This window comes from Lepidochelys olivacea, assembly GCF_965140295.1.
Source record: "Lepidochelys olivacea isolate rLepOli2 genome assembly, chromosome: 5".
Taxonomy (NCBI): Eukaryota; Metazoa; Chordata; order Testudines; family Cheloniidae; genus Lepidochelys; species Lepidochelys olivacea.
Genome location: NC_140415.1, coordinates 104,591,016 through 104,614,726, shown reverse-complemented (window position 1 = coordinate 104,614,726; position 23,711 = coordinate 104,591,016). Strand labels below are relative to the sequence as shown.

Genomic DNA, 23,711 nt, shown 5'->3' with positions numbered 1-23,711 from the left:
CAACCCCCAGGTATATACTGTCAGTTTCTGAATTTACTGACAAAAACAGTTGTGTATTACTCTAATATTTACTGAGAACATGTTAGTCTACAGGACCTTAGTTTAAAACTTGCTTTAAAAATATTTCATTAGTGTGTTGCTGAAGATGATAAAATCACATTTCTCAAAAATCCTTGAAGAGAGCCCTTAAAGGGACAACACCCCTTTCCTACCAGATAGCTGGACAAATGAGTTTCCCTTTCTTTACTTCTGATTATTTGATTAACTGGTTTTAAGAGAACCGTCTAGCAAAATCAGTACCTTAGTAAGATATAAAATCCTTTGTTATGTCTAAAAATCTTTGGAGACATATTTTTTAAAGTTGGTGAAATTTCATAAACATGTCTATTTTTATGGAGATCACACAGAGTAAATTAGTGTTCCCTTTTTCTAAAAGTAATGAACATTGTTATGAATACACTAAACCTCTGTGACTCATTAATTTAAAATTATGTTGTTTCAGTGAGTTAAATATGTAGTAATCTGGAATGATTACTTTATGAAGGCTTAAGAGAGTATTTAAAATATAAAATCAGCTTAGAAATACCAATTGAGAAAATGTAAAACAGAAGAGCTGCATCATGTATTCCATAATATTTAATGTTGTATTCAGCAGGACAGCTGACTTGCCCTAAGTACAAAGTTTTTGCAAATAAATTTCTGACAAACTTCAGGGTATATCAAAAAACCTGTGACTGACCTTTTTTATTCCCAAATTTAGTGCTTTTAATTAGGTACGTTCTGCATGTCCAGTCTTCACCTTCTGGCATGCAGTGGAAAACATGCTCCATTTTCTTTAGAAAGAAATTGCAGAAGAGTGTTTTTTTCAAATGTCATTTGCTTCATTTGGGTTCAGGAATTTGACTGGAAGTGGGTGAGCGGTGAAGAGGAGGGAGACAATGAAGAGAGGGTGGGGGCAGGGCCTGGGGCAGAGCAGGGGTGGAGTATGGGCAGGGCCATGGGTGGGCTGGGGAGCTAGCCTCTCCAAAGCGGCAGCTTCACCCACTGCCCATGACAGGAGGTAAGAACAGGTCGGCTCCTACCCACCCAGTGCGCACTGCAGTTTCCTTAGGCAGGGGCCGTATTCACAGAGCCGAATGTGTCAGCACTGCACATTCTGCATGAGGGAGAGGATACGGGGGTCTCTACAGGGAACTGTGACTCTCCGCCGCTGTGAGGTGGGCCGGGCGGCTCGGAATCCTTTGCTGCCTCGTCCCTCCCCCTGCGGGGCTGTGAACCTGGGCTGCCGTCGGGCATAGGGGCACCAGTTTAATAATACTGTGTAGGGTCCCATAAATCCTAAGGATGGCCCTGCGTTTAAAATGAAGTTCCAATACACTTATGAAAGGTGCCCAGTTTATTAAAAACCTTTCAAACTTTATACCAAATATCTGTTTGTAATAGTACATGCAAAGTAAAATATTGTATATCACATTCTTACAGGTCTAGCAATAATATTTTCAGAATTATATGAAATTTTACATCTCTATTTACTACTGAATGCATAAAATATATATTTTTCATACTGCTAAATGTTAGGGCTTAAATTTTCAAAAGTTCCCGTTAATTCTGGTTGCCTAACTTGAGCTACCTGATTTTCACATGTGCTCTGCCTCAACACATCTGAAAAATCAGACCCTAAGTAAATCAAGTTGGGCATTTTTTACATACATAAATTAGATCAGATTTCAGTAATTCACCTATTTTACTATGAATTCTGTTTACAGATTATGTTAATGAATTTACCATTTGCTCTGTGTTTTCTGGAAGGTTATAAGTGAAATTACAATGTCCAAAACCAATATCTATCTAAATCCTTACAGGAACTATCAATGCTGTGCTTTATACTTGTTTATTTCCTTAAACATAAAATGTGATTTAAAAAAAGGCCTTTGTTAAATATTTGAAGTAGGGCTGTCAATTAATCAGTTAATTTATGCGATTAATTCAAAAAATTAATTGCAATTAATTACACTTATAACAATAGAATACCAATTGAAATTTTTAAAAATACTTTGGATGTTTTTCTACATTTTCAATATTGACTTCAATTACAATACAAAATGCAGAGTGCTCACTTTATTATTTTTTATTACAAATATATGCACTGTAAAAATGATAAAAGAAATAGTATTTTTCAGTTTACCTCATACAAGTACTGAAGTGCAATCTCTTTATTGTGAAAGTGTAACCTACAAATGCAGATTTTTTTGGTTACATAACTGCACTCAAAAACAAAAGTGTAAAACTATAAAGACCACTCAGTCCTACTTCTACAAAAACTACAAGTCCACTCAGTCCTACTTCTTATTCTGTCAATCACTAAGACAAACAAAAAGAACAGGAGGACTTGTGGCACTTTAGAGACTAACCAATTTATTTGAGCATAAGCTTTCGTGAGCTACAGCTCACTTCATCCGATGCATTCAGTTTTTCATGCTTTGTGTGTATATAATAAGATCTTCTGAACTTTCCACAGTATGCATCCGATGAAGTGAGCTGTAGCTCACGAAAGCTCATGCTCAAATAAATTGGTTAGTCTCTAAGGTGCCACAAGTACTCCTTTTCTTTTTGCGAATACAGCCTAACACGGCTGCTACTCTGAATTCTACATTTGTAAGTTCAACTTTCATGATATTTGTATGAGGTGAATTGAAAAATATTTTTTTTACAGTGCAAATATTTGTAATAAAAATAAATATAAACTGAGCACTGTACACTGTGTTGTAACTGAAATTAACATATTTGAAAATGTAGTAAACAACCAAAAATATTTAAAATAAATGGTATTCTATTGTTTAATTTTTTTAATTGTTTGACAGCCCTAATTTGAAATAGGAGAGAGTGAAAAAATGAAGCTGTGCATGTAAACAAGCCAAGTGCAAAATAACTACATACTGTACATGTGGCACCACAATTCACACTTTTACTACAGGCCCTGTCCAAAGGCCACAGAAGTCAGGAAGAATCTTTCCAGGGACTTTGACTCACTATCAGCTTCATCCTAAAACCAGTGAAGGAACAGTTCCACGAATTTAGCCACTAGAGAGAGTGTTTTGTACATGAATAGGACCATCATATTGCTAATCTTAATCAGTGGCACAACAGGGTCTAGAGCAGAGGTGGGCAAACTATGGCCCAGGGGACACATTCAGCACCCAGGACCATCCTACCCGGCCCTTGAGCTCCCAGCTGGGGAGGTTAGCCCCCAGCCCTCCCGGCAGCCTCAGCTCACCGTGCTGTCAGCGCTCTGGGTGGCAGGGCTACGAGCTCCTGCCGGGCAGCGTGGTGGCGTGGCTGGCTCCGGCCAGGCGGCACGACTCAGGGGCGGATTTACCTGTAAACACAGGTGCCCTGACACAGGTCCTCCAACAACAGGGGGCCCCAGGGCCAGGCACTCGGGCAGATCAGCACTGGTGCACTCCCCACGGGAGGGGGGGGGCTGCACTGTGAGGGAAGGGGAGAGCAGGGATGGAGGCTCACCTACAGCCTTAGGAGAGCAGGCCGGAGGTGTGGGCGATGGGAGTGCTGCAAACGCAGGTGGAGGACTCTAGAGGAGCAGCGGCCGGCCGCGCAGCCGGCCAGAGAGAAGCAGTGCTTTGAAGGAGAAACCGCCGCTTCTCTCCGGCTGCGCAGTTGCCCCTGCTCCTCCTGAGTCCTCCGCCCATGTTCGCAGGGCTGCATTCTGAAAGGGACTTGGGGGGGGAGGGGGGTTGGGGTCCTGGGGTGGGGCAGTTAAGGACAGGAGGGGGCAGTCAGGGGACAAGGAGCAGGGGGAGCTGGATAGGCTGGAGGTTCTGAGGCAGGCAGTCGGGGGTGGGAAGTCGAAGGGGTGGATAGAGGGCAGGGGCCAGGCTGTGTGGGGAGGCACAGCCTTCCCTACCTAGCCCTCCATACAGTTTTGCAACCACGATGTGGCCCTCTGGCCAAAAAGGTTGCCTACCCCTGCTCCAGAAGCACAGAATGAATCCAAAATACCTGCACTTGGAAGCACTTTTCAAATATTCAAACTGAATTAGGGTCTTTGTTCTCCTGCCCTCTTTCTCAAAATAAATGTATTGTGAGATACTGTTGTGTAATGACATTTAGTTTAATTAATGGGTGAGCAACATAACAGATAGTTCTATTTATCAATTAAAGTCACTCAAGTCTGTGTTTCATCCAATGGAGATTTCAAATCATTAAGATCCAGTGCAATGCACATTGAAGTCAATGGCTGTCTTTTACTGATTTAAATGGTGTCTGATCAGATACCTGGATCCATAAGAATTTTTAGTCAAAATGAAGGGGTTATGTCAGAATCTCTTGTTTATTGAGCAGCAAAAGTTGTTAGGTTTCTTCACAACTTTGCACACATTCTTACTATTTAAAGGGTATAACAGGTGTTAGCTCAGCAGTAGCATTATGCATGGCGATGTGTGAAAATTAAGTTCTGTTTCTCTTCTTGCATGGTCTCACGCAACTTTGAAGCCTACTAGAGAATTGCTTGGTTGCAACTTAGCCTAGTACAATTGAGTGTCCACATTAGGTTTCCTGTTCCAGGTGCACACAGTGTTCTATATCCACACAGAACACTCTCTGCAAATCTTGTGGGACCTGTGCATTGTTGCACCAAACCTGCAGTTCCAGGTATAGTACCCTGGAGTAGTTGTGTAATGTCTGATATTTAAGGCCTGGTTCACTGTTGTGTAGTCATTTACACCAGAGCAAAATGAGTTTAATAGGTTATGAAATCAAATGGTAGTGTTTTACACCCACTTTACATGGGTAAATAATGAAGTAAGGTGCTGGGAAATGGAGAATCAGAGCCTTGATGTCTAGATCAACCACTTCATATTTTGGGTTTGTTCCTTTGCCTATTTCAGATGGCTCTGTCCTGCACAAGGGCTGCTGCAAGCCCAAGGTAAGAAGCGTGAGTTTATTCTTTGAATTCATTTATTCAGACACTTATTTCAATTTTTGTTTGTACTGTTTTGTACTTTGTTCTGTACCTGAGCTAAAGATTTCTTTCTCTATTGTATTTCCCTCTAGGATTCAGAGTTAGGAGTTGACCAGACCAAAGTTCACAGGGAGCACATCCTTCCATGATGTCCAATCTGCCTTCTTCCCGCTAATGCAGTGGGATTCTCAGGCCATGCCGTTGGTTTTTTTGGTGGGGGGTGGAAAGATGAAGAATTAGGGCTGGAGCAGCCTGGAGATGCAAATGGATTTACTTGGGGGGTGGTAAAGAAGGTGGAATAGCTTTGCTGTTAGCCTTTAACTACTAGCCCTCTGTCCTTAGGCTCTTTTTTTCAGATTTCCAGGGTGGGAGCAGAATGGCTACTGCAGCAAAGCCTCAGTAAAGTAAGTACATAGTGCACACATATTCACGTACATGTAGTGGCTGCTGAATAATTATTTCTCTCCATGTTTTTCAGGTGAATTGATGTGGGACATTTAAGAAACAAATTTTCTTATTACAAAATGTAATATTAAAAGTGTTTTCTATTTTATCTTTTCTGTGATTCTCGCTTCCTATCTTGGGGCTTCTGCTGTTGTTTCCCACTTCCCAAATCAGCCTCCTTTAAAGTATAAAGTCAAGAAAAAAAGTTACCAAGAAATTGCTTTTTTCTAGAACACTGCTAGCCATCCCCCCTTTAAGTTACATATGTCACTCAGGTACAGTATATTTAAAACACAAACTGATCGCTCTCAGACATCAAAAATAGTGAATCTCGAAACAGAGACTATTGAAAAACTTTATACAAAACTAAGGAACTTGATCCCCACATGATCTCAATCTCCCTTCATTTCTATTTTGTGTTGGCTCATTTTAGGGGCTTCGTACATACTTGAGACATTGCAAGGCCTAGGGAACTATGTATCACACATATGCCACCTTGAAATAGAAGTCTTTTCCTGTATCACCATCGGTTTCTTCCATCTTGCATAGATCAACGGAGTCCTTGTTCACATGAAGGTAGTAGTTCTGATCCTTATAACACTGAAATCTAACTGAATCTTCTTGGTTGTTATGCATGATGAACAGCTGGTTGTCTTGTTCAGTCAACTATGAAAAACATACAAAGTGATGCATGTATAGTAAGGCCTGTGTTTCTAAAAGATATCTGCCATGAAAAGTTAAAATGGAAATGCTGCTAACTTATTTCATTTTTTAAAAAACGTAATATTTTTCCCTTTGTCAGGTGAAGTGCGTCTGTCAGTGCAGAGTCTGAACCTCAGGGAAGACCTGCTCACCTTTAGGACAATACAGAGATAGCGGTGAAAAAACTTTCCTGCCAGGTATCCAAGGCACTGGAGCTGGGTAGGCCCAAACACCTAAAGCAGTCTTCTGCCACCATTAAGAGCAGCAACATTTTTCTCAGGGCCATTTCTTTGCTCAAGACCCTTTCTGTTTTTCATCTTATTCTTTTCTTACCTTCTCTTCCTTTCTCTGCTGCCTTCAAGAACTGCCTCCAGCTGCTAATTTCAGGCCAAAGTTCTAAGAGAGGTGAAGACCATGCCACCGGCATCAGTGAGAGCACCTTCTCAGATGGGACTCATATGCTACACCTACCACTGCCAGACTTACCACTGCCAGACTTACCCCTCCCTTAATGCTTTTGATACCATAATATTGAGAAGAGAAGGAGCAAGACAAAGAGCAACACACAAGTATGGATTTGACAATCTCCCTCCCCCAACCACACACATACTGATGGCATACTATTCCAGGCTCTGGTTCCAGTGAGTCCTCTCAGGTTTCCCATCCCCACTCCTTTAAGACAATCCTAGTAAACACCCTCCATTCTCACGAGGCAGGGGTCTACTATCAGATTGGACACCCTGTATTATTGGAATTGGCTGGCCCTATACTACATGCCATGAGATCCCAACTGCCCAGGTTTTACCCCATGTAGTTCCCTTGGGAACAGTTCCCTCTGACTAAGATCATCCTGACCTGGCATTTCTTTATCTACACCAGTGGAGAAGCAAATTAAAGTGTAGTAGATAACTCTTAAAATTGTCAAAGACTTCAGACCTCTGAAAGCTTTGTCCTTCTCAGAAAGGGAAATTTCTCTCACCCTCTGCTCCTTGGACTTCACTTTTTACTCTGTCTCCAATTCAGAGACTTGTTCCAGAAATGCAAAGGAAACTATTTTCTAGGACTTCTGTCCTAGAAAGAGAAAGTGCTCCCAGGAACATCTTAAAACAGAGGGGAGGAAATAAACAAAACACAACCAACCTTTCCTGCTGTTCCTCTGTTTTCTCAGGTTACCAGAAAGATCAAGAGAGATCTAGTCAAAGTTATCACTCCTTTCTGGCTTAGGAGACATGCTCCTTCACTTGTTAGAAATGGCAGCTATCCATCTTGGTTTTTTTCCAATTTCTTCAGATCAACTTTTCTGGGATCAGTTCTGTACCTGAACCCATGCAGTCTGAAACTTATTGCCTTTAAATGGAGAGACTGACATTTAAATTTGCCTAGACCTGAAAAAGGACTGTGTAGCTCAAAAGCTTGTCTTTTTTGCCAATCGAAGTTGGTCCAATAAAAGATCACCTTGTCAATTTAAATTTGAAGACCATTAAGTTAACCTGGTTGTGCCTTAGGGTGCTACCATAATATAAATGCTTTTGAGAATAAATTAAGTTGTCTGAAACTTCCATTTTCCACTGGATTAGGATGTCTGTTCAGAGAAAATATGCCAAAGCCACCATACTAATGTATTTTTGTGTGCCCACAAAATATCCATTATCCATTTCTACCTACAGGCCAGTTAAAAACGAGACTTTCTACACTGAAATGTGGTAAGCTGACACCCAATTGCCTGTTCATACATTCACAAGACATTACCATGTTGTTTCATAGTCTTCTACTGATACAGATTTAAGTCTCAAGGTCCTGCAGTGGAGTAGTTCATTCTGAATTTCTGGTTTATGTTTGGTGTCTGTCAACTTTCCTTTTCTGAGTCTACTGCTTGTTATTTCCCAGTAGTTCTGACTTCAGGTGAGTGCACTGCTCTTGACAATGGGACAGTTTTGCTTTCCCTGTAAGTTGGTCTTCTCATAGAGGTATATCCATCAGGCCAGAGTCCCCTCCCTTTTCTTCTTTCTGTTACAGCTGTGATGTGGACTTTAGCTTTTGTACTGGAAGTCTCTGCTGGCTCACATGTCTGGGCTTGCCCAACCGCAGTCCTCTGGAATTACTGTTGTCAAGGTTCCTTCCCCACTCTGAACTCTAGGGTACAGATGTGGGGACCTGCATGAAAGTCCTGCTAAGCTTATTCTTACCAGCTTAGGTTAAAAACTTCCCCAAGGTACTAATTTTGCCTTGTCCTTGAACCGTATACTGCCACCACCAAGCGTGTTAACAAAGAACAGGGAAAGAGCCCACTTGGAAACATCTTCCCCCAAAATCTCTCCCCAAGCCCTACACCCCCCCCTTTCCTGGGGAAGGCTTGATAAAAATCCTCACCAATTTGTACAGGTGGACACAGACTCAAACCCTTGGATCTTAAGAAACAATGAAAAAATCAATCAGGTTCTTAAAAGAAGAATTTTAATTAAAGAAAAGGTAAAAGAATCACCTCTGTAAAAATCAGGATGGTAAATACCTTACAGGGAAATCAGATTCAAAACCTAGAGAATCCCTCTAGGCAAAACCTTAAGTTACAAAAAGACACAAAAACAGGAATATACATTCCATCCAGCACAGCTTATTTTACCAGCCATTAAACAAAAGGAAATCTAACGCATTTCTAAGTAGATTACTTACTAACTAACGGTTGTAAGGCTGCATTCCTGATCTGTTCCCAGCAAAAGCATTACACAGACAGATGAACCCTTTGTTCCCCCCCACCCACTTCAGATTTGAAAGTATCTTGTCTCCTCATTGGTCATTTTGGTCAGGTGCCAGCGAGGTTATCTTAGCTTCTTAACCCTTTACAGGTGAAAGGGTTTTGCCTTTGGCCAGGAGGGGTTTTATAGCACTGTATACAGAAAGGTGGTTACCCTTCCCTTTATATTTATGACAACTGTGGAGAAACTTCTCTGTATCGTCTATGTTCTAGTCTAAGCCTAAAGATTGACTCTGAACTGATGGATGCACTCCTAGAAGATGACCACCAATTCACAGGTGAGACATCATTACTCTTTCACTTAATGTTAAAAATCAGAAAGAATAGGAGTACAGATAATTGGTGAAATGTAAATGATATCATTTGTAGCAAATGGGATTGAAGCATCAGGGTTGTGCCCCTTGTACAGTTCCACCCCCTGCATAGGTGTGTACACACACCACACATATTTGGCTGGCCACATACCTGCCTGGGGTCAGGAGCTCCACCTGTAATCACTTCCATGCCGTCTTCTTCCACCATATGACCCTCTGTTGTCTTACCATTTGGATTCAAGACCTGTGAAGACAGCCACCAAAATTGGTGTTTCCCTTCCTATTCTGAATTGTATTAACCATGGGTTGTACCGTCAATGGCTGATTAATTCTAAACAAAACTATTCCAATCCCTCTGATGGGAAATTTAAAGAATTTTTAAGAGACTTAGTGACCACCTATACTGCAGAATGAACTGGATGGAGACCAGTTACAATAAGATAGTTCCTCAACTTGGTTCAAAACATAATTCCATCTTGCAGCATAGATGGGACTGAATCATGTTTTTATTATATTCTCATAGTATGTTACAGCCATGGGGATCTAATTATGCCCATTGAGCCCAAGGAAAATGTTTATATCCTGCTGGAGGAGAATAGGGCCCATGAACTTTCTAAGGTTGTCAGTTTTGAGAAACTTAAAACATATTAATTGAAAGCTGGAACCATGTCAGGGAATGCTGAGTTATGATCTGGAACTTCAAAACAGTTCATTTACCAGTGACAACTTGGGGCACAAGGTTCAAATCTTTCTAGATTCTGTGGTACCCATTTCAGACAAAAAAAAATTGTGGACATTTAATCTCTGAATCAGGTAAATCCCTTCTAAGTGCTTGTTCTCCTGTATTTTAATAGGAATGCCTTTACTCATTCTCTCACAAAATGCTTTCCATAGAAAGTGAATTGTAAATTAAAAAGAAACAAAAAATGGTTTTTCAAATTTAACATGAGGAAGTGACACAGGGTTTGCCTACACTAAGAAAAGCAGTCAGGGTTAGCGATCCTGTTTCCCATAGCATACATACCTGTTGACACCTTTTTGCCTCAATTTAGTTGGTTGAGATCCATCTTAGATATCCTCCTGGAGTCAATCAGAACCAGTTAACTCAAGGTTAAAGTTGTTCTCTTATAACACTAGGGTAACCAAACCTTGATTGCTTTCCCTAATCTAGACAAACCCTCAATGGCTTGGAGAACAAAACAAAACAAAAACAAAAAATTCTAATTACACAGGGTAAGAGTATTTAAAAGCATGTTAGCACACAGATCTGTGGTTTCTTTTCTTAGATCAATATTCCTGTCTGAATATTGAAACTCCAGTTTGTCCTGAGAAGAGAATTCCACTCCCAAGCCCTCCTCTTTCACATGGAGTACTTTATTCCTCTTTTCCTCCCTTCTCTTCCTGCACATCACCTCCTGTTGCAGCAATCTCTCCCTCTCTACAGGAAGCTAGAACCTAGCTTCCCACACTGGGCTCTAATGATGTGCTACGAAGTACTAACATTTGCTTTCTAGCTTACTCGATGCTTTGTATGCACTTTGTATTCTAAATCGCAGAGCATGTCATATATACACAAGTGTGCTCTGAGATTTAAAATACATTACCAAGAATAGCAGTGAAAGAGATAGGAGGCTGTCAGCATCCAAACACCAGAGCTCAGCATAAGCAGCTGAGCTCTGATTTCCTTTAACAGGAGCAGAAAGGGACTTGGGAAAACTGAAAAAGGATGAAGAAAGGCAAAGACGATTTGATGAAAAGATGAGGGGCAAATATACTACTTCTTACCTTCAGGTACAGTTGTTTCTTATTCTTGCCCAATAGGAGAAAGTTATTTTTTGATCGCTGGGTCATGGTCACCAAATTTTTACAACGTTTTTTAATTCTGTTTCTGGCCACTGGAGCTAAAGTATAAATTTAAAATACAGACTCTTTTTGTGAATTGAAACATAACTAGAAAATCTTCTGCAGAGGCAATATTCAGTTTTCACTGTATACTGATAGACACAAGAATAACAACACGCCTAAGCACTCCAGATATTGACCATCTTTGTAAAGTACTTTGGGATCTACCAAAAGCATATAACACAACCATGGCTTTATATCCTCCTTATAAAAATGAATGACACCATGGATTCTGAGTCATTCATGGGATGGTTGGATTGACTCCTATTTGAAATGACGTTCTCTAAATAGCATAAAAACGAGGGAAATAATAGGGCAGTGCGAAGTTTTAACTAATTCTAACAGTAAGTGAAAAATATCCATTTCTGTTGGCCATCTCAAGACCAAATTCATCCTTTGTGCCATCCAATGAACCTCTGACTGGCTGGTGTGCACTTATGGGAGACCCCTGGAAGGAACTATGTCTGAGTCAGCCTTCTGGGTATTTTAACTACATGGAATCCCTCTAAAAATCCTTGGTAGACTGTGGGGCACGTTCTAGCACAGTCTATTTATATGCAACTACATCTAAATAAAGATAATGGCATTTAGATGGACTAAATCTGCAAGAAGAAGGAATAAAATACACCATTTAGTTGTACCTCAGCAGGTAAATTATACTAATTTGAAACCTGGGAGGATATCTCCTGTAACGTGCAAGATATTTCAAGTTCTTTATCCTTGTGTTATACCCTTTCACTCGATGGGCCAAATTCAGAAGTGATGTGCAAATTGCACATCAATGAGTTCAACTGCATGTAAGGAAGCCATAAGACTAATCCACATTCCAACAGGCCAGGAGCGAGAAATGTAGCAATAAAAACAGATGATAGGAGGATGTAAGTTAAAGGAAACCATCTCCTGCTTTAATCCTCACTTTTCATCCTCCTTCCAGCTGCCCAAATGTTTGTAACACCACCTAAGACTCCCATACACATTGGTATTCTGGTGTAAGCAGATCTAAGGGAGTCTAATTTATATATCACCTTTGAATATGTTTGAAGCTTGACCATGAGCTTGGAAGCCAAGAACTTGTTGTAAATGTAGCACTGCCTCATTGAATGCTGGAATTAAACAAATCATTCAAACTCTCTTAGCCCACCTATAAAGTGGGTTTAATAAGGACTTCCTTACCTAACGAGCGTGTTTTGGTAACTAATATTTGTATAGCGCTATATAAGAGCTAAATATTATTAATGTTCTGAATATTAATGTTAGTCTTAGCAGTGCTTTGTTACTACACTGATGAGCATTATAGAAAACCTTAAGATAGACAGGAATCTCTAAGATCAGTAACACCTTCTTGTTGCATTACTAACCCCCTGTATTTCCCTTGAAGGTCCATCAAAAACCTTTTCAAAACCAAAACTCTAACATAAACAAATATAGTTTTGCTCTCAGGGCCACAGTAACCAAAATCTTACCACAGTTATTCAGTTTGTTGCTTGTGAATATGTCTAACCATGCAATATCTAAAATATAAAGAATATTTTTGCAATTAAACATACATAGGATGCAAACTAAGAATATTTTTTAAAAGTATTCTGCAAAAACTCAACATTCAGTTTTCCTGGAATATTCAGTAACAATAGGAGTCAGGCTTCATTTCCTTCTAATTCTTAACCACGGTTTTGCATTCATATACACTTACAATGGCCTTATCAGCCACTTGCAGAGTAGGTGTAGCTACACAGGACAATGAAAAGGCAGGCTGTGCCGAGGCTGCAGTGTGTATCTGCACGCAGCAGTGAAAGGCTCTGACAGGGGAAAGGCAGTGGGGGAAAGGCTCAGCAGTAGGGAGCTGCTGGCCTTTTCCCACTACCTCCCCCTTGCCAGAGCCTTTCTCCACTGCTGGAGCATTTCACTGCAGTGGGGAAGGGCTCTGGGGAAGGGCTCTGGCAGCAGGGAGGCAGTAGGACACTACGTTGCTAAAAGTAATGTAGAAGTGGGAGGCCCTCCTTAGGCATGTAGGCAGCCATGTATACCCTAAGGTCCTGGTCTTTCTCCACTAGCTTAAGCAGTGCCTCGCCATCTACCCTGATGTTCTAGCTGGGCATACAGTGTCTGTACTCTATATGCTGCCTTAAGTGTAGGCCTACTTAAATGGAGTTGTGTACCATTTTTGTCCTGATATCTGTATTGGGGAGGAGGAGAGTATGACAATTGTATTTATTCACTTTCTTTTATAACAGAATAAATCCTTGAAGATAGAGGTTAGTAGTGCAGTGAGAGACTAATCTGAGTTTTAAGCACCAGTCTAGTAACAAGGGGCCAAATTGTGACCAACACTTATGTGAGTGTATAATGGTAGGAAGGTAGCTTGTGCCCCACCTTGCATTCCCCACTCAGGGCCTGGCCACAGTTGCAAACACTGTGCTCCTCCAGCTGTTCAGAGTTACAAACGTTGCACCAGCCCCTCCAAAAGTCTGTGGCTCCTCTCTCTGCAATGGCAGACCCGGTCAGTGTGGAGGGGAGCACATGCTGCTCCCTTCTCCATCATGGTGCAGCAGGTCTGCTTCCTGTGAGCTTGGATGCCTCTTAGAGCTTCTGTTGCGGTGGTGCAGCTCTAGTAGACATTGTGGAGCTGTAGCTAGGAGACACAACTTAACCCTAACTACGCAGGGATTGCTGACCAGCAGCTGACAAATTGGTCACCAGATAATGGGAAACCCTCCCATACACATACTTGCAAATTCATATTTAAAAACTAATTATGGGCCCCATTCTCCACAGCTTATTTTCTCAGTATAGAAACTCAAGTTCCAAATTGCAGAGTTTCCCTGGAATACTTCCCCTAGCCCTATCTGTAGAAGAGTCCAGGAGTTCAGTGCTGTAAATCCACAGATGTCCCCAGTCAGGTTGGATCTTCAGCAGTCCACTGGGCCTGACTCCCTTCCCTAGCTCCTTGCATTACTTGACAGCACATCTTGACTGTCATGGTCTTCTTCAACTGCCAGCTCCCTCTAGATCCCCGACAATGGGGGCCTTCTGCTGTACAGAGGTAGGATCAGATACAGATCCTCAGCTGGAGTAAATTGACATAGCTCCCATGAGGCAGGAGTTATGCTCAATTACCCAGGTAAGGTGCTGGCCCTAGGTCTGCAGTGTCTTGCACTGTATAGATCTGCAGTTTGAGGAGGGGAGGGCATACAGCGAAGAACAGCTTCCTCCCAAACTTATCCCAATTCTGGAACCCTGTCAAATTCCCATTCCACACCTCCTCCGCCATGATCTAGGATTGTAAGCTCCTCTCTGTCCGTGGAAGTCGAGGGCAGCATTTAGCTCTATATTTAACCCCTCAAAACGGATAAACATTCAGGGAGAGGATTGTTTTACCCTAGGAAAAAGGTAAAATAAAAGGAGTCTTGAGTATTTACTGCTTTTAACCTGTGAGGCACATTAGAGGCACACATAGTGCAACCAGTGCTTCCACTCCCTTCAACACATTGGGGCTGCTCAACTCAATCATTATTTGTATTTTCTCCCTCTACCATTTCCTCCCCCAAAATGTCTAGCAGCTATTCTTTGAATGCTAGCTGGGGTGCCATTTTTGTGCATTGATTAGAGAAGCCCAGTCACAGGTCAGGAAGGAGTTAAATATGGCCACACCTCAAAGTTTCTGTATCTCCTTTTATTTCTCCCTGCAGTCTTCCCAAATGATTGCAATCCAGTAGGTGGAGGGGGGAGAAACAAACATGCTTTTACTCTAGTGGCCAATAAACAAGATAATCTACTTTTCATTTAAAATTATACTGTTCTTACTTTAAGCCTGTACTAGTTGTTTTTGTTCTGTAACTACCAAAGCATCGTACTAGTGGGATCAAATGTGTCTAATGCTGACTGATAATACAGAGTAAGTGAAAGCAAGTACATGGAAATACATAGAAGTGTCCCGTTAGACAATATATATTATTTTGATATAGAAAGAGAAACTGTACCTTCAGTGGATTGTGAATCCTCAATTGATATTTTACAATGACCATACTCGTCTAAATCAAAACGCAGCGTTTTTGAGTCCCTTGTCAGTATGTAACATTTCTTTCTGTCATAGTGTTGGTATGCTAGTCACAAATGAATTTCAGTTAGTTCTGCTGGTCACAGAAAAATAGAAAGGTTACCTAACAGAATATTCCTATGGCAACCCCTGAAAAGTAGAAAAACTAAACAAAGTCTTAAAATACAGCCACGGGCAACATGAATGTAACAGAGTGGGCTCAGGCAGATATGATTTTGGGTTTAACTAAACTTCAGTCATCTTTTTTTTTTTTGCCTTTGTAATGACAAAACCAAACCCAATGCTAACTTTAGTTTTAAATTCACCACCTGTAGGAAATAGTAAAAGACAGAAATGGCTTGTCAGTAGGGGCTAAGCCCCACCAATAATGTCACACAACAGTATAGAATGGCTGATGTACCTCAGGGTGCAGAACCACCTGCAGCCATTGCGGGCTACTGGAGATACTGAAGCTACTCCAATCCCAGAGGCTATCCCAGGGAATGTTGGGAAACACCTGCTGCTGCAGCATACAGGTTGCAGGGCAAAGTGGGAGGAGGCACAGAGCACGACTGTCTGCTCTACAGTTGCCAACTTTAGTTGAACGAATTCCTGGAGATTTTCTCACATGACATAATCTTCAATTTAAGATTACGCTTTCATTCCTGGAGATTCCAGGACAATCCTGGAGGGTTGGCAACCCTACTCTGTTCCAGCTTTTCCGAAGTGAACAAGTAGGTGGAAGGCTCTGAGCCTGGTGGTTGTGATGGGTGTCAGGAAGGAGGTGGGAGAATGCTTCTCGTCCTGAAAGTGTGTGTGTGTGTGTCCTAAGCCTCAGAGTGTCAGCTGTGCAAAGGTTGAGGGCCCAAGGGGCTGGTGGATAACTGTGTTGCAGGAAGCCGATGTGATTTGGGTAGGGTGACTAGACAGCAAATGTGAAAAATCGGGACGGGGTGGGGGGTAATAGGAGCCTATATAAGAAAAAGACCCAAAAATTGGGACTGTCCCTATCAAATCGGGACATCTGGTCACCCTAGTTTGGGGAGCATGAGGCATAAAGAAGTTGCATTAGTAGGGTTGAATCCAAGGTGGAATGGAGTCCGTTGGTGAATGAGTGTGTGGGTGAACTGGTCAGGTGTGTTGGGGTGACAGACAGTAAAGTAAGAGCTAGATTGGATAGGGAGAGGTTTGGAGCAGCACAGGAGCTAGCAAACAGAGCTGTAAACAGGGGAGTTTGAGTGGGAGTTCTGTTGGAGGAGAAGGTATTTGTGTTTGTTTGGCTTTGTATTGGTAGTATTTGTATGTGTAGAGGCTTGTAGGGGCTTTGTGCTGGGAGAGAAGCTGAGCCCTGATTAGGGGGCGGGGCTTCACTGACTAGGGGTCCTATAAAGGTAGCAGCACAGACAGCTGCAGCAGCACAGGAGCTAGCAAACAGAGCTGTAAACAGGGGAGTTTGAGTGGGAGTTTGAAAGCGGAGTTTGTCTTGTGGTGCTTGTGTGGGGTTTGGTTTTGCTGTGGGTGGTGGTGTTTTGGTGTGGTTTGTGTTTCCCAGATTAACAGGATTTAGGTGGGAAGGCTATGACAGATTCAGAGGTGGCAGTGGGAGTGACCCATGTAGCAGATGACACAATGAAGATGACTGGATGTGGAAGCTGTGGTATGTACATGATCCTGGAGGGGGCACCTGGTAAGAGTTTTGTCTGCATGAAATGCCGTCTGATAGAGCTGATGGAGGAAAAGATCAGAGGTTTGGAGATGCAGGTGGAAAGTCTGGTAGAGTTTAGGAAGGGGTTTGAGCAGATTATGGAGCAAAGACATGAGGTATCTGAAGGGAAAAGCTCAGACTTGCAGATGGAAGCAGGACTAGGGAATTCTGAGGGGAGACTGGGTGAGGAAAGTGGTCAGTGGAAGCATGTGACTAAAAGAACTAGGCAGAGGAAAAGACGGTCTAGTGAAGGAGAAATAGAGCTTCAGAATAGGTTTGCAGAGTTGGAAAATGAAGAAGGGGCTCAGCAGGTAGTCACTGAAGGTGACAGGGCAAGGAAGAAGAGAAGAGCGGTTAGTCCTATAGGAAAAGGGGAAGAGTTAATGGAGATTACACCAAATATGAGCCCCAGGAGGATACAGGATGGGTTAAAAAGGATTACAAGGGAGAATGGGAATGGAAAAAACTTGCAGCCAGAGGGAACAGGGGATAGACTGGAGAATAGCACCGTCACTAGGAAAAGGCAGGTCTATGTGATTGGGGACTCTTTATTGAGAAGAATAGATAGGCCTGTAACCAGAGCTGATCCAGAAAATAGGAGGGTGTGCTGTCTTCCAGGTGCTAAGATACGGGATGTAGACCTGAGGTTAAAAAGGATTCTAAAGGGAGCGGGAAAGAATCGCCTAATTATCCTTCATGTGGGAACAAATGATACGGCTAGATTCTCACTGGAAAGTATTAAGGGAGACTATGTTAGGCTGGGGAGGACGCTTAAGGAAATTGAGGCTCAGGTGATCTTTAGTGGGATTCTGCCTGTTCCTAGAGAAGGGCAACAAAGGTGTGACAAGATTATGACTATCAATAGATGGCTTAGGCAGTGGTGCTATAAGGAGGGCTTTGGGATGTATGGCCATTGGGAGGCATTCATGGATAGAGGACAGTTCTCTCGGGATGGACTTCATCTGAGTAGGGAAGGAAATAGACTTCTAGGATGGAGGCTGGCACAACTGATTAAGAGAGCTTTAAACTAGGAATTTGGGGGAGATGGTTGGGAGATGTCCAGGTAATCTCCACGCCAGAATTTAGCATAGAGTGGAAAGAAAATGAAGTAAGAGTGGATACAGCTGTAGGTAGGAGGAAGGGCAGTGTAGATACAAGTCTAATAGGTTATACTGGTAGTAAAATAACCGTGCCTAATAGGGTACAGAATGTGAGTGAGGCCAAACAGCAAAAATTAAGATGTTTGTACACTAATGCAAGGAGCCTAGGTAACAAAATGGAGGAACTAGAGTTACTGGTGCAGGAAGTGAAACCAGATATTATAGGTATAACAGAGACCTGGTGGAATAGTAGTCATGACTGGGCTACAGGTATTGAAGGGTATGTGCTGTTTAGGAAAGACCGAAATAAAGGTAAAGGTGGTGGAGTAGCACTGTATATCAATGATGAGATAGAATGTAAAGAAATAAGAAGCGATGAAATGGATATGACTGAGTCTGTCTGGGCAATAATTAAATTGGGGAAGAAAACTATTAGAGCCTCCCCTGGGATAGTGCTTGGGGTGTGCTATAGACCGCCGGGATCTAATTTGGATATGGATAGAGCCCTTTTTAATGTTTTTAATAAAGTAAATACTAATGGAAACTGTGTGATCATGGGAGACTTTAACTTCCCAGATATAGACTGGAGGATGAGTGCTAGTAATAATAATAGGGCTCAGATTTTCCTAGATGCGATAGCTGATGGATTCCTTCAACAAGTAGTTGCTGAACCGACTAGAGGGGATGCCATTTTAGATTTGGTCTTGGCGAGTAATGAGGATCTCATAGAGGAAATGGTTGTAGGGGATAATCTTGGCTCAAGTGATCATGAGCTAATTCAGTTCAAACTGAATGGAAGGATTAACAAAAATAAATCTGCAACTAGGGTTTTTGATTTCAAAAGGGCTGACTTTCAAAAATTAAGGAAATTAGTTAGGGAAGTGGATTGGACTGAAGAATTTATGGGTTTAAAGGTAGAGGAGGCCTGGGATTATTTTAAATTAAAGCTGCAGAAGCTATCGGAAGCCTGCATCCCAAGAAAGGGGAAAAAATTCATAGGCAGGAGTTGTAGACCAAGCTGGATGAGCAAGCATCTTAGAGAGGTAATTAAGAAAAAGCAGAAAGCATATAGGGAGTGGAAGAAGGGAGGGATCAGTAAGGAAAGCTACCTTATTGAGGTCAGAATATGTAGGGATAAAGTGAGACAGGCTAAAAGTCAAGTAGAGTTGGACCTTGCAAAGGGAATTAAAACCAATAGTAAAAGGTTCTATAGTCATATAAATAGGAAGAAAACAAAGAAAGAAGAAGTGGGACCGCTAAAAACTGAGGATGGAGTGGAGGTCAAGGATAATCTAGGCATGGCCCAATATCTAAACAAATACTTTGCCTCAGTCTTTAATAAGACTAAAGAGGATCTTAGGGATAATGGTAGCATGATAAATGGGAATGAGGATATGGAGGTAGACATCACCATATCTGAGGTAGAAGCGAAACTCAAACAGCTTAATGGGGCTAAATCGGGGGGCCCAGATAATCTTCATCCAAGAATATTAAAAGAATTGGCACAAGAAATTGCAAGCCCATTAGCAAGAATTTTTAATGAATCTGTAAATTCAGGGGTTGTACCATATGATTGGAGAATTGCTAACATAGTTCCTATTTTTAAGAAAGGGAAAAAAAGTGATCCAAGTAATTATAGGCCTGTTAGTTTGACATCTGTAGTATGCAAGGTCTTGGAAAAAATTTTGAAGGAGAAGGTAGTTAAGGACATTGAAGTCAATGGTAAATGGGACAAAATACAACATGGTTTTACAAAAGGTAGATCGTGCCAAACCAACCTGATTTCCTTCTTTGAGAGAGTAACAGATTTTTTAGATAAAGGAAACGCAGTGGATCTAATTTATTTAGATTTTAGTAAGGCGTTTGATACTGTGCCACATGGGGAATTATTAGTTAAATTGGATAAGATGGGCATCAATAGGAAAATTGAAAGGTGGATAGGGAATTGGTTAAAGGGGAGACTACAACGGGTCCTACTGAAAGGTGAACTGTCAAGTTGGAGGGAGGTTACCAGTGGAGTTCCTCAAGGATCAGTTTTGGGACCAATCTTATTTAATCTTTTTATTACTGACCTGGGCACAAAAAGTGGGAGTGTGCTAATAAAGTTCCCAGATGATACAAAGCTGGGAGGTATTGCTAATTTAGAGAAGGACAGGGATACCCTACAGGAGGATCTGGATGACCTTGTAAACTGGAGTAATAGGAATAGGATGAAATTTAATAGTGAGAAGTGTAAGGTCATGCATTTAGGGATTAATAACAAGAATTTTAGTTATAAGCTAGGGACGCATCAACTAGAAGTAACGGAGGAGGAAAAGGACCTTGGAGTATTGGTTGATCATAGGTTGACTATGAGCTGCCAATGTGATATGGCTGTGAAAAAAGCTAATGTCGTCTTGGGATGCATCAGGAGAGGTATTTCCAGTAGGGATAAGGAGGTTTTAGTACCGTTATATAAGGCACTGGTGAGACCTCACCTGGAATACTGTGTGCAGTTCTGGTCTCCCATGTTTAAGAAGGATGAATTCAAACTGGAACAGGTACAGAGAAGGGCTACTAGGATGATCCGAGGAATGGAAAACTTGTCTTATGAAAGGATACTCAGGGAGCTTGGCTTGTTTAGCCTAACTAAAAGAAGGTTGAGGGGAGATATGATTGCTCTCTATAAATATATCAGAGGGATAAATACCAGAGAGGGAGAGGAATTATTTAAACTCAATACCAATGTGGACACAAGAACAAATGGATATAAACTGGCCACTAGGAAATTTAGATTAGAAATTAGACGAAGGTTTCTAACCATCAGAGGAGTGAAGTTTTGGAATAGCCTTCCGAGGGAAGTAGTGGGGGCAAAAGATCTATCTTGCTTTAAGATTAAACTCGATAAGTTTATGGAGGAGATGGTATGATGGGATAACATGGTTTTGGTAATTAAATATTCATGGTAAATAGGCCCAATGGCCTGTGATGGGTTTTTAGATGGGGTAAGATCCAAGTTACCCGGGAAAGAATTTTCTGTAGTATCTGGCTGATGAATCTTGCCCATATGCTCAGGGTTTAGCTGATCGCCATATTTGGGGTCGGGAAGGAATTTTCCTCCAGGGCAGATTGGAAGGCCCTGGAGGTTTTTCGCCTTCCTCTGTAGCATGGGGCACGGGTCACTTGCTGGAGGATTCTCTGCTCCTTGAGGTCTTCAAACTACAATTTGAGGACTTCAATAGCACAGATATAGGTATGAGGTCTTTTTTAGGAGTGGTGGGTGAAATTCTGTGGCCTGCATTGTGCAGGAGGTCAGACTAGATGATCATAATGGTCCCTTCTGACCTAAATATCTATGAATCTATCTATGAATCTATGATTTAGAAAACAGCAAAGGGGTCAGGGAGGGATACAGAACTATTTTCTTCCACCTTGTGTTTCCCTGAGAAGTGTCCCAGTTTTCCATTCTGAAAGAGAGAGGAGGTGAGCTAGAAAGAGAGACCACCTATTCTTTCTTCCCATTTTCCCACTGCAGCAAAACACATCCCTGTAGCCTCCTGAGCCTAGTGCTCCAGTTTTGCACTTTGAAAATAAGATCCATCTGCAAAGTAGTGGCCTGGGGTGTTACCTGCAACTCCAGCACTTATTTTGGGGACCAACCACCACTGGTGAAAGACCCCAAATCTTCCTAGGTAAGTGCTACAAGGAAAGGTATTTGAATTCTAGGAAGCCCTAGTCCTGGGAACAGGATACAAATAAATGTTAGGTTTCAGAGTAGCAGCCATGTTGGTCTGTATCCACAGAAAGAACAGGCGTACTTGTGCCACAAGTACGCCTGTTCTTTTTGCAAATAAGTATTAAAATCAAACAGTTATTTTAAAGAGAGAAAGGAGCAGAATGCAATGGATCATGGCAAGGAAAACCCGATTATCCTCAATCTGAGGCATCAGTGATATAGTAGGTCAAACTGGAAACTGGCAAGAGCATAGAGGTATTGCTGAAACTGCTCAAAAGGGGGGTGGATAACAGAGCATGTGCTTTACTTGATTATCCTCCTCAGAGTTTCACACCTTGGTGACTTGAAGGTCAATTAAGGATGAAGAGACATACACACAGCCAGCATCAGGGGAAAGAAATGTATCACATTTCTAAACAAAGTCCAACATGCACACTTCTTTCAGTCTCTCGTCATACCTTTCTTTTGGGGTATATTGATACTCAGCACATCAGACAAATGAGAATAACGTCCAGAAAGGAGAGTGCAAGCACTGATTGAAAATACTGGGGCCAATCCCATTAATCAATGGGAAAGTAGTTTTTAAAATAGGTTTCCAATATTAAAACCCAAACTAAAAAGGGGTAGAGGTCTGTGAAGAGTTTGTGTACATACCTTAGAGCTCTATTGATTTTACAGCTGGTCTCTGGCTAGCATTTTCTCACCCTCTACTAAGGTAAGATGTTTGTTTACTTAATACTGGCCGAGTCTATACTAAACACAGTCCCAAGACAGTCAGACATTTCATGACAGAGGCACCAAGTCTCATCTGTCCTATATCATACCCTATACTGAATAGATCTCCAGTGCCATGAGACATCAGGAGAATGATATGTAATGTGTAGGGGGACCATGGCATTGAATACGAGGTTGGGTGAATTAAGCAGCATCTTCTTGGGCTTGACTTAATGCTTTGGAATACAGGAGGAAGGGGGTGTTACTAAGTTGGACAAAATGTAACTTCAGAGCCAGCACAAGATGAAGAGTAAATGAGTACCATAAGGTAACATTGATTTTTCAGTGCTCTGGCCAGAACATAAGGCAACTGAAGGAACAGGGTAGAAACAGGAAGCTTTCAGGGGATCCAGAAATGCAGTGGGAATTAACGAATTGTGCTGAGAATACTGGGTTGAATTCACCATGGCATTACTCCAATTATACACTGATTTAACTATAATGAAACCTCTGTTTTTGCTAGAGTTGTGAGGGTACAATTGTTTCTGGGAACCTTTGCTGATGCTTCTACCCTCTTTGTTTAAGGTAAACAGGAACTGAGTACACACATAGTGAATAAACAGACTAGGAAAGCATATGGTGAGTGCCTGCCTCCGTCACTTCTCTTCCTACAAGGAATTGACCTGCTCTAGACATTTCAAGTTCTACTTTTGGTTCTGGGACAGGTCTCAGGACACTGATATGACAGGAAGTGCATTTAGACTTGTTGTTTTAGTAGTGAGCTTTGTTTTGGTGTGTGTAGGGAAATGTTTGTTGCTGGAACTGGTCATTTTTAGGCTGCTCCAGATACTTAAATAGGATCTGGTCCAAGAGGTGAATATAGCTGGACTGCTTGGTAATAGTGACCATAATATAATTACATTTAACATTCCTGTGGTGGGAAGAACACCTCAACAGTTCAACACGGCGGCATTTAATTTCAGAAAGGTGAACTATGCAAAAATGAGGAGGTTAGTTAAACAGAAATTAAAAGGTACAGCACCAAAAGTGAAATCCCTGCAACCCGCATGGAAACGTTTTAAAGACACCATAATAGAGGCTCAACTTAAATGTATACCCCAAATTAAAACACACAGTAAAAGAACTAAAAAAGAGCCACCGTGGCTAAACAAAGTAAAAGAAGTACTGAGAGGCAAGAAGGTATCCTTTAAAAAGTGGAAGTTAAATCCTAGGGAGGAAAATAGGAGCGTAAACTCTGGCAAATTAAGTGTACAAATATGATTAGGAAAGCCAAAAAAAGAATCTGAACAGCTAGCCAAAAGACTCAAAAAGTAATTAAAAAAAAATTCTAA

At 41.6% G+C, this 23,711-nt stretch overlaps 1 protein-coding gene across 5 annotated transcripts in view; it reads right to left on the bottom strand.

The window, feature by feature from the left end:
* Nucleotides 1-2,754: 2,754 nt before the first annotated feature.
* LOC311520499 (uncharacterized protein) overlaps nt 2,755-23,711 on the bottom strand; it is a 35,894-nt gene continuing 14,937 nt past the window's right edge. For 4 of the 5 annotated variants that reach the window (XM_084627996.1, XM_084627995.1, XM_084627994.1 and 1 more), the window contains exons 3-7: nt 15,070-15,192; nt 12,556-12,603; nt 10,976-11,091; nt 9,342-9,434; nt 2,755-6,088 (exon numbers count right to left, since the gene is read on the bottom strand). In XM_084627996.1, the coding sequence (XP_084484122.1) occupies nt 5,903-6,088; nt 9,342-9,434; nt 10,976-11,091; nt 12,556-12,603; nt 15,070-15,192 (566 nt within the window). In that variant the 3' untranslated portion in view covers nt 2,755-5,902. Of the gene's footprint in view, nt 6,089-6,457; nt 6,521-9,341; nt 9,435-10,975; nt 11,092-12,555; nt 12,604-15,069; nt 15,193-23,711 lie in introns of all 5 variants that reach the window. The other variant, XM_084627993.1, reaches the window with a different exon arrangement.